Genomic DNA, 11,464 nt, shown 5'->3' with positions numbered 1-11,464 from the left:
AGCAAGTGCGTACTTGTGTTTACTTCCTTTAGTTAGAGATTGATTTTTTCTCTAAAAAGGACAATAATTAAAAGTTATATTAGCGTTGATTTGATTAGAAGCAATGTTTTTTATTCCGTTCAATTGATTTTTTAAACAACAAAGAAACAAAGTGTTTATAAAACGTGCGTAAATTGTTCATTATCTGCAGACAAGCAAACAAATTATTAATCCTTTCGCAACTGTAGTTCACGTACTTCGCACCCATCTTGAGTAATGATATCAATGGCAACAGTATCACCCGTGTATATATCGCGTTCTGCTGCCGATATGAATGCATCGCTCACTATGCGTACGGCTCTTTCCTTATTAAATTCGACAAAAGGGCTGCACTTTTGCGGTACGGTATTTTTCATGCCGAGCTGACTGTCTAAAACCGGCTGTAAAAGAGATCCCGCCGAACCCGAAGCCTTATACATGGATTTCTCACAATGGCCTATAGGATCATATGAGTAAACAACTCCTTTGCTTTCAATATCTAGGCCAACCAATATATTCGATACATAATAGGGAAAGAAGCGTCGATTATACATCAGAATTGATAACATGTGCGCTGCGGCCTCGGTGGGCATGATTTTCATATGCTCTTGTTCATACATTTTCATGCGAATTTGAACTAACGAAGTAAGAGCCAAGGTATCGCTCCAGCATCCAGTCGAACCAAGGACAGTTTCAGTTGTTAGTGGAAATAATTTGTTTTGATTACGTGTGTGAATAGTATAATCACTGCTTAGACGGGTATCGGCAGCAATAACCGCAAAGCCATCCCCAGCTACTGCTACTATTGAGCCGCCATTGGATTCATAAGGTTGGAAATCGTAGCGTTTAACATCGGGAATTTGTATCTTCGAGGACTGGTTGTTATATGAAATATCCATAATTTCTTATTTCTGCTTTCTATCTATTTTTAAACCCTTTTCTTAAAAGCAATTCTTTTTCTATTGCAATAAATTCAAGTACTGCTTAGTTTTTGTTTTAACTGAGAAAAAGAACACAAAAAAATATTGAAATTACTTTACTAGCGTCAAACCTAAATTCAATTTCGTAGTTTAACGTAACAAGGAAATAAGTTTATTTATCCGTAAATGAAACGATTATTTGAGTTGTATTTCGATAAAAATATAACGAATTGCTCTTTAAAAGGGCGTAGTTTTGTTGCGCATTCAAATTTTGAGCCGGAAGAGCTCACTCTACATACAACTTTAGAAGATGATCATTTAGCTAGACATTGAGGTCCCAGAAAACTTTCTCTCTCTCTCTCTCTCTCTCTCTCTCTCTCTCTCTTCGTATCTTTCTCTCCCTTTCCAAGTCTATTGACCATCAATTTACTTCCATGCAATATGGAAATCGGTCTTACTAGATTACCCAGGAAATACTTTCGATAGCACTTTGTGCATAAACATCCTTAAGGTGATAAGTTCCGATAAGATATTAATTTTCTTCAGAAAGAACAGAACAAAATTAGTCATTAAAGACATATTAATGCCCTGCATGATAACTTGCCCTGAAATGTAGTCATTTGATCTCGCAATATGAAGGCAAAAGCAAAACGAATCAGAAAATATCGTTGGATATAAGCTTTCGAGCGCTTTTTTTACGTCAATATTCTGCACTTTTTTCTCTTCGTTTCGTCCTTACGAAAACAAGGAAATATAAAGCAATCGATAGCGGTATTAAAAAGGAGTAACTTTGGTCAACACTTTCCTTTGGATGTTATGGTCTCGTAGTCTTAGAACTTTTTTTTGCAAAGCTTATCGGTGCGTAAAATGTATTATTTATGTTATATGCGAAATTTTGCCTGAAAAGATTTTGCTCGCGAAAAGCAAGGTTTATGGGCTATGTTATGATTATACGCTGGATACAAACCTATGCTAGAGTAGACCTTTCTTGGGCAAAATCTGCAGAAATATCATCGGCAGAACACATAAAAGAATTCTTGTCTTTCCTTAAATTCGATTCATTAAATTTGGGGGAAAAAATTTGAAAAATGCCGAAATTGATTAATGAAATCACTTTTAATCAGAGTTCAGGATTGGAGTGAGCATTTTGCGCCAAATACCGGACCTTTGACTTTGAAAGACTGATTAAATTAATTACAATAATTCTCACCATTATTTAATTAGATCCCTATTAAGATCTTTTTGATTATTCAGATAGCTCTTCCATGCATGCTTTATGCAAATTTTTATGGGTTAAATAAAATCAGCTCTAGTTATGCATGTTTAGGCCCTACAGCACTTGTGCAACAACATATAGAAAGATTTGAGATAGACCAGTCTCTTATTATGCCGATCGGTTCACAATCGCTTTTTTAATCGGTCTAAGTTTGTCTGTCTATATGTCTGATGCCTGTCCATATATTCCTGTGTGCAGCCTATAGATCATAATTTTCGAGATATTTTGATGCGATCCGGTATTTTGACGTGTTTTGGCTCAAGAACGAAGGCTACTGAAAGTGGTTCGGATTGGCCCACTTTTTCGATCACATTCCATCTTACACCTTTCTTTGAAAAGTCGTTATACGAATCCTTGTAAGCTTGTGTAGGATATTTAGTGATGGACCACGATCCCCTACAGCCGTTTTTACTTATTTTAGATTGCATGATCTTTCAGCATGAATTTCAGGTTAAGTTTTTTGCTCCGATTTCGGGTATATTGAAATTGCTTATAGTTATAAAAGGCAAAGAGCAGCATTTGTATCAAGTTTTTCTAAAATGTTATAAAATTAAAATTGAATTAATTTTAATTTTTATATATGAATGCTGTAAAGCGATTGAATGGCGGGATGAATTGGAATTTGTGCAAAGTAAGTAATTTTTGATAGGAAGTGAAGCGCAAACTCGGGAGTCGATGTAAAACCAAATTAAATTTTATTATAAACATCCTTTTCGAAATTCCTGCATGCACTGATTGCTTTAGAAGTAAATTGTTGGAGGAATAACCCGACAACCACTTCCTAATTTATATTTCAATTTTTTTTGTTTTTTTTTCCTATGAATTATAAGAGTTTTTTTGTATGTGCTTTTTTTTTTTTTTTTTGTCAAGTGTTGACTTACACACTTCTGGAAGAGAGTGAAATGTGTAGAGAAAAAGCGACCAGCAATAGCGACCTATAAGTAATAAGACAACATACTTCAATGCTTTTGTGATATAAAATGCGGGCCATTATAGTATCTATCTATATTGTGTATGCACATACAAGCGAACAATGTGGTACAAATAAAAATTTTCACTGTGACACAAAAGCGAAACGAAAGGATAAAATAACTAAACCATAAAGTTCTGCAGCTTGAAACATTTTTGTGCGACACACACAGTATTAGTCAACACAGTAGCAACTATTGATGTGCTTATAAATATATGGTATATGGGTATGTGGGTGTGTCTGCTTGCCGCTGCTATGTTTGGATATGTGCACGTTTATAAGGCACTGCACATAGCGCACAGTAATAATGGGTGAACAACGATGACAGCGTATTTGCTGTAATATAATAACAAGGGTTGGAAATATGGAGCGAGAGAGAGTTTTAAGAGTGTTGGCGTTTCGTATAAATCTATATATGTATATATCCACTAATGCTGGTCATATATATTAGTTAGTGTATGTGCATGTATGTAGATATATATGTATGTATAGATATGTATGTATGTAGGTATGCAAGTATGTGTGTGTGTGTGTGTGTTTATGTAAACGTATGTTTGTAGCTATACGATAAGAGCATAGTGTAGCACACAGTGTATATGGTTATAATAACATAATAATGTTTATCGTCTTTGAACTCTAGTGTTTCCAGTTAATTTATATTCATAAGCCAAATTGGTGTACAATTACTGAAACAACAGCAACAACAATGACAACTAGAGCAACTAGAAAAAAAAAAAGAAAAAAGATTGGCGTTTTTAGAAACTGCTAACATATACAATTAACTTTTAGTGCAGAGGGACTATCCTTTTATTTTGTTTGTCTTTTTTATTAATACACATTCTATCGAGGGAATAGCTTTAACTTATGAATAGAGTGTCGTATCTCTTTGGAATACACGAATTTAAATATGTTCATCATGAAATCGAATCGCAGAGTGCGTTATATAAGTACATACGCTAATATGCAAGTTTGAGCGAATCTATACCCAAATTGAAAATTGAAAATTGAACGAGCGATTTCGAATATTTTCGAAATCTAGGTTAATCAAAATCATTGAATTCTTAAATATTTCACATATTTCTCGACATAAATTAAATTTTAGCTATGCGTACATTGATCAATTGATTTAGAACTTATTTGAAATCTGCATTAATCTATACGCGTAAACTATTGATGTTACCATATCGGCTATGCGAACAAGTATCCGGCTTTTCCAAGAGAGAGTGTATATACGATTGTAGTATACTGAGTTAAATTGTGACCTCTTTATTTGAAAGTAGTATCTTTAGGCTGCATATCTGCATAAATTCTCACACATAACATAGTCTCTAGGGGCTTTGAACAGGTGTAGATGTGGGACAAAAAAAAAAACCACTAACAGGAAACTATGCTCTTTCCTGTTTAATTTAAAAGGCAACATTGCTAAATCTTTGCGAGTAATAAGCAGAGGCCTGGCGTCCTTATTAGAGGAGTCAACTGGGCGTGGTTTATCCCAAGCAAGCGAAACATAACTCATGCAATTGGGACGAAAAACGTGAGGAATATGGCAAAAATTGTGATGTCGTTGGTCTACAGTGAGGTTCTCGTTCTTTATATATCAAAACCCGTTCAGGAAAAGTTTGTATTTTTAACTGGAATGTCCAGTCTTCCCTGCTGTTGTTAACTTTTATTCTTGCGAGTAACACGTCTTTATATAGACGGGTAGTTGTTTGTTCAAGCAGCGCTTGCATCCTATCCTTAGAACGATACCGAAATGTGGATTCTTTTGTAGATAGCCTTAAGAGAACAATTGTTCGTTTTGCAGCTTTGTCTAAAAGATGACACAAGTAATGCCTATTATTGGAAAATATTTCAAACAGAGTAAGTGTTACCGTTTCCCCATTTGCACCTCTGAAATACTTATTCTAGCCTAATAGTCTTTAGCAGTAGTCCTTAGCATTTTCGGTATTAAGCGCACAGCAAAGAGAGCATTATTCACAAACGAAGGAAATCTTCGGAAATTTTTATTATTCAATTTTACAAAAAACAAAAGGACATGGCATGTCGAGAGAAAAGTTCGTGTCATTCTTTTGCTAAAATATCAAATACAATTTTCTTATGAACACATATCGCATTTATTTATTTGTTTATTGTCTATACGTTTCGTAAGTAAATTTAGAAAGTGTGGATTTGAAAGCTGGCGAACAAATTACGCTCGAAATTTCAACATGTGGCCATTGAGTAATTAGTTGAGATTCTTTGCCTATTTGACTACGCATGCATATATATACATATATGTCATATTTTCGTCATTGGTTGCTTATTGCTTCGGCTTTGTTGCTTATTTTGCGGTAAACCCGTAATGGCATTATTAGCGGAATTTTTGTCGCATCCTGCACAGAATTCGTAGTGCAAATGCAATTCTATACAGAATTAAAGTATAAATGGATAAACGATGCCTCATTCTTGCTTTACGGATAAAAGCAATCATGGCCAACGTAAGCAAAAAACATGTGTGTGTTTGTATATTTTATCAAAATGAAGCCAAATGCTAATTCTTTGTGAATCTTGGACCGCAAATTTTTTTGCAAGTTATTATTGGATGTAACCTACTTGAAAACCTTGCCTTCGGCTTAGGGATGTTTTTGAACCCTCTCCCGTATAACCGTTCCTATGGAATCTGAGTCTTTATATAGTAATTATACCTTTAATTTTTAATATTTCAGTATGAAAAGTAGTTCGTTACAGTAAATTGAGATAGAAGTCAACTTTACCGAATTCGGACCAGATAGGTCTATTTTTTGGGTGAAAAGTATAACTTTGCATGAAACTAACGTGTGACCTTTGCTGTATTATTGCCAAAACGACCGAATAATTGCATTGGGCTATATGATATAGGGTATTTAATAGTCTGCCTTACATGATTACATTGTTCTTCTGCCGGTCTTGCCCAATTTTTGAATAATTTCATCGACTGCAATAAGGTTTAGTTCAACAGGGCTCGGGCGTATCTTTAACATAAAAATTTCTAGAGCGTAATGAGCAAATCATTTTGCGAGCTGCTGTAATTCTTAAAGCGTATTCACTGTAAACACCAATGCATTCGCAGGGCATCTAAACGTAATTACTTTCGATAGAGTTAACAAGAAAAAAAATTCCTTTTTGGTCATCTACTTATAGTATAGTTTCATGCAATCGGTGTTATCGAATTTACGCTGTCTTACCTTAAAGCCATTTAGCAAAGCACTCATCACGGAGTCATTCTTTATGCCAACATGCGCTTACATAACCGAATCTTTGTGTTATTTGTTACTCGCAAGTTTCGTCTACAGTCTCAACTCCGTATGTAGGTGGAATCAATCAATGTATACGACATGTTTCGATTTCTCACTATATTTTTTAACTGGAAGCATTTCAAAGCCAGGCACGTTAACAAAGTGAATTGACTTATGTTGATCAAGAATGCATTTCCCCTGAACCTTTTTTCCTTCCTTTCAAGGTATTACAGACGTCATCGTTCAATGGTGTATGCGTGGGTGTGTAAACCTCCGGCGATGTATGAAATGTTACAATTTTAACATTTCTCCCTTAATCCTCGGCTTCTGTTGAAAGCGTGCATGTGAAAAGTTTTATTTTCTTATTATTATTTTCATCCTGCAAAACTTAAGAGTATTAAAATGCTTTTATGGCAATTCTTTGCACTTTGTAGCAGTGTAATTATCTGCTTTCAAAAATCGACTTTTTTTCTTGTTTATTAAATTATTTATGTGTGGGTGTACTGCGTAACAAAATGCGTAAAAAATAAATTCCTTTGAATCATAGATACGTGTATAAGAAAGAAATTATATCCGATGTAGATCGAATCTTTTGACACCTACCGCTTTTCTGTACCTGTGGCTTCAGCAATAAACGCAACGTGAAATCAACTATGTGTTTTGGAATATATATTCATTAATTTAAAAACTAACGTATTATGTAACATGTTATGTCTTGAAACATATATAAATGTAAAATAACATATGCACGTCATGACAGGGCTCAAGTAATAGTCATTGTCATCTCCATTTATGTGCTATGGAATTTAAAACATAACGTTCACAAGCGCACTAAACAGACCATAACCTATTCTACAAATCGTTGTGGAAAATATTCTAAGGGGGTAAGTGTTATATAATTATGTTTAATATGATTATGTCGTTATGATGAAAATTCATATATGTTCGAAGCGGTAAGTGTAATGTCTGCCATTGAGCAGACTGATTAAATTGCTCCAATGATTTTGATCTATATGTTTACCTATGCTTTATGCAACATATGGAGTAAGGCTTACCACTATAATGTAGCGTAGCTTACTCAAAGCCCTTAAAAGATAATAAATAATCAAGCTTATATATTTCATTTCAATTTGAGTTGTAATCAGATAAAAAGATTGATAGATTGATGTGGGTAAACGAACGTACAACTTAAATAATTTCCATTGCATAACTATAGGCGTTACAGACGACTGGTAAACTTAATCTACCTTTGAGGTGGATGTGAAAGCAAAACTTTTCGTTTCATCAAGCCATGCCTTTACATACTATTTACGGATACAAAATAATATTAACTAATTACCAGAAGCAACTACAGGTTCTGTTATTTATGTACATAGGTTGAGTTAATTTTTTGTTTTTACTTTCTTTCATAGTATTTCCACGGACGAACGAAACGCTTCTTGCAAACTTTAATGTACATTGTAAGAGTTAGAAAAATTGTTTGCGTTAATCTTCTTAGCTTTTTCCTCGTTTCCCATTATATAAGATATTGTAAACTTTTCGTTAATTTTGAATTTTTCTTTAGACGCTTGAAAAACAAAATTAAATCTGAAAAATGCATAATGAACAACTTAATCTCACAAGTGGCTTAAAGCCACTACTCGTCAGGAACGATTTCGAATATATTCATCGCACGCAATGGTCTACATTTAGGGCGAAAAACTCTCAAAGCTCAAAAATGCAACCAAGCATCTGAAAATCTGAACGAAGACTGTCTGTGATCGACAATGCCTACACGTTAAAGCCATTGAAGAGTTTCTGGTAAAATTATGCTAATCGATCCATTGCACTTTTCTAGGTTAAGAGAAAACACAGGTTTAAATTTTGTTTTTTCATTTATTAAGTAACTACAATGCGCCTGAGTGGCCGAGTAGGCAAGAGTCTCGACTAGCAACTCAATAGTCGTGGGTTCTCAAATCTCAAGTGCGGTAGAGTTTTTAATAAAGCCGAAAGCCTTAGATGCTAGTGCTTCCTTATTGAAGTAAGCGAACGCTTCTATAAATTATATTCTACAAAAAGAGATTGTTCCTCCTCTGTTATATGCGTGCATTTTACTTTGCTGGAGGAAGAAGAGGGAGAAAGTCATTGATTTTGCTAACATAGGAAGTGAAAATTGTCAACCAGCGATCCCGATCGTATGTCATATGTTAATGTGCGAGGATCCTAACTTGGCTAAACAGGTAGAGTGGAGAATGTCATAATCGATGTCTTTGTTTAGATGTTAACATTATTTTGCGATCATATCAGGTGACCTATCATCCTAGAATTCATTGCCATGCTGTAAATTTAGATGGCGAGGTAATTGATTCGGAAAGAACTTTATCAGCCGACTCAAACCCTAAAAGTAGTGATATGCTGCATGAGTTGGGTGAAATGGAACGCCCGCAAGATGTTATCAAAGAGCGTAAACAAGAAATTTAATAAAACGATCAACAGGTAAGGTAAGTGATACGAAATGTTTATTTATGTTCATTTGTATTTCATTTCGATTTGTTCAATATTTTAGTTTAGTGATATCGTCGGCGAGTGAACGCCAACTTGTGGCAATATAAATAATGTAATATAATATAAATATATGTAATCTAAAAATAAAATATAAAAAATAGGTTAAGTGATATAATAGCAATAATGGCTAGAACTCCTCTCGCAATGCATTTACAAAACTAGTTAATAATAATACAATAATATAATAATATAATAGTAATAATAATATACAATAATATATGTAATATAATATAAATATATATAAAATTAAGTAATATAGTAACATAAAAACTTGTTCATGCATTACATTTATAAAACTTTTTAATAATAATACAATAATATAATATTGTAACAATGCACTACATTTACAAAATTATTTACTGACGAGTAATATTTTTTCCTATATCGTGATATTGTTTATATACACACGTGCTTAACGAGGACATTTCATTTACGCAAGCATGTGAATATGAAACCGGAATTTTTGTATAGAAATACAGGGAAAAAAATATTTTCTACGAAGTATTGCCCATCCCTCCTTTTTGCACTGTTATTCTTTTAAGGCGTATCGAACCATCGAACCTTGTTCGTACACCTTCGCAACAAGCGGCGCCCTGCTCTGCAAGTTTATATCGCATCGACGCAAACGAGCAGTAATCGGAAGCATACGAGCCTTGGTTAGTGGAACTTTGTAGTTAAAAGTCCAATAAACATAAACAAGGTGTAGTAAAACAGAAAAAGGGTAATCCCTTTCTCCCAACTGATTGCTTCTAACATCTCTTGAAACTGATTGCTATTTATTTTCCTGATAGATGTACGGATTTCATGTTAAAAAAATGATCTTTTGTTGTCTTTCTTGAATCAATTAATCGTTGTTGGTAATGTTGTTCGACATAAACTGTTTCGCCAGACTTTAAGAGCTAGTAACTAACGACCCTCTTCACGTATCATCGCACACAGAATATCCTTGTCTTGCCAAAGCTATTCAATCTCGTAATAGATTTTTTGTGTGGCATTTTTGAAATAGACCCACTTTTCATTCGCAGCGAGGATATGATGCATTCAGGCAAAGAAAAACCGTTATCGACGAATGCTGTTTATTTAGCCCAAAGCTTGCTAGAAAAGTAATTTTGATTTGCCATATATTTTGATCAAACGACTGCTTATTGTTGCTAGATGGCCAAGATAGAAAAAAAAAAAAAAACCCGCTTTCAGGAATATGCGTCCCTTAGACATCTAACATTATATTCCGGTTTCACATTTACATACATATTTATTCATAAATATATATTAATTAATTGTGAATGTTATTAAACACCTCTATCTACATCAATACAGACCTTATCGTGCCTAAAGTTGTGACCCTTGAGCCACACTTATATCTATCGGTACAGACGGTTGATGAGTTTAAGATATTCTACTGGTTGATTGCGATCGTCTATTTTGAATTTCCAAGTACAATAACTTTACCAAGTGAACGTTCCATCGTAATCATCTTAAGCGTTCTCCTGGTCTTGATCACAATGTTTTTCGCAAATTCTTTTCTATTTAATATGATTTGCTAGAATACGTCGAAAGGAAGGAAGACTGCTCCGTCGGATAAAGACAGGCAGCTGATCACAGTATGGGGAATATGGATAAGTATCGAAGGTGCAAGTGTAGCACAAATGAAGAGTTTGTCAATGAGCTTTTTGGAAGCAACTCGGCTTGATAGTGTGACACCCAAATTGACAATCCTTAAATGCTCTTTCATACTCGCCTTGGAAGATGCGACTATTCCTTTAATAGAAAAATGTATGACGTTCTTGGGTCCTTCTCCTGTATATATGCGGTCTCCCAGCTGGCAATTCATATTGTTTGCTTGTTGGACTAAAATAGCATACGTTTTGTGTGTATTTCGCTCATCTTCTGTAATGTTGCCGCTTTAATTTTGTTAATTTTGTTGGAGAACTTTCTTTTTCTAATGTGTACGTAGCAGCGCTGCAACAAACCGACACCCGTTGTCGCACATTAAAACAGGTTATGCAGCGCTCAAGTCTTTTCAAACCGAAACTTCAGCTACGGAAGATTTTCTCTATTTCGATTGTAGTGGTAGTAAATCTGAAGGCAGGAGAGGGTTCATAGTTAAATACTTAAGTATTTTCCTTTGGGCACGCATATGAAGTACGAGAAAGCTTTCAATAAATATTTAGTTATTATTATCAAAGATGACTTCATAGTCTTTGTTCTAAAGATAATTTCGTTTTTGTTAAGATCTTCTTCTGTTAAATTCTTCAGTTTCTTTTCTAATATTAAACATGTCAACCATGCCGCCGAACAACTGTCGCAAACTATTTACATTCCTTTCCGAAATTCAATTTCGATCTCATCCAAACTTTGATGCATTCGCAGTTATTGTATCAGTCGAATAAACGAATAAAAAAGGTGAATACTTTGTTGAGTTTGTCTCGTTGTAAATCCGTGATACATCAATAATTCCTTAAAAATCGAATAGTTACCACTG

The 11,464-nt window shown here is 34.3% G+C and overlaps 1 protein-coding gene across 1 annotated transcript; it reads right to left on the bottom strand.

The window, feature by feature from the left end:
* Nucleotides 1-206: 206 nt before the first annotated feature.
* Nucleotides 207-917, bottom strand: LOC119638237 (proteasome subunit beta type-1-like). The gene has a single exon (XM_038034900.1). The coding sequence runs from the start codon at nucleotides 915-917 to the stop codon at nucleotides 207-209; it is 711 nt and encodes a 236-aa protein (XP_037890828.1).
* Between the last annotated feature and the right edge of the window lie 10,547 nt (nucleotides 918-11,464).

This window comes from Glossina fuscipes, unplaced genomic scaffold, assembly GCF_014805625.2.
Source record: "Glossina fuscipes isolate IAEA_lab_2018 unplaced genomic scaffold, Yale_Gfus_2 86, whole genome shotgun sequence".
Classification (NCBI taxonomy): Eukaryota; Metazoa; Arthropoda; class Insecta; order Diptera; family Glossinidae; genus Glossina; species Glossina fuscipes.
This window is presented reverse-complemented; position numbering and strand designations above follow the sequence as displayed.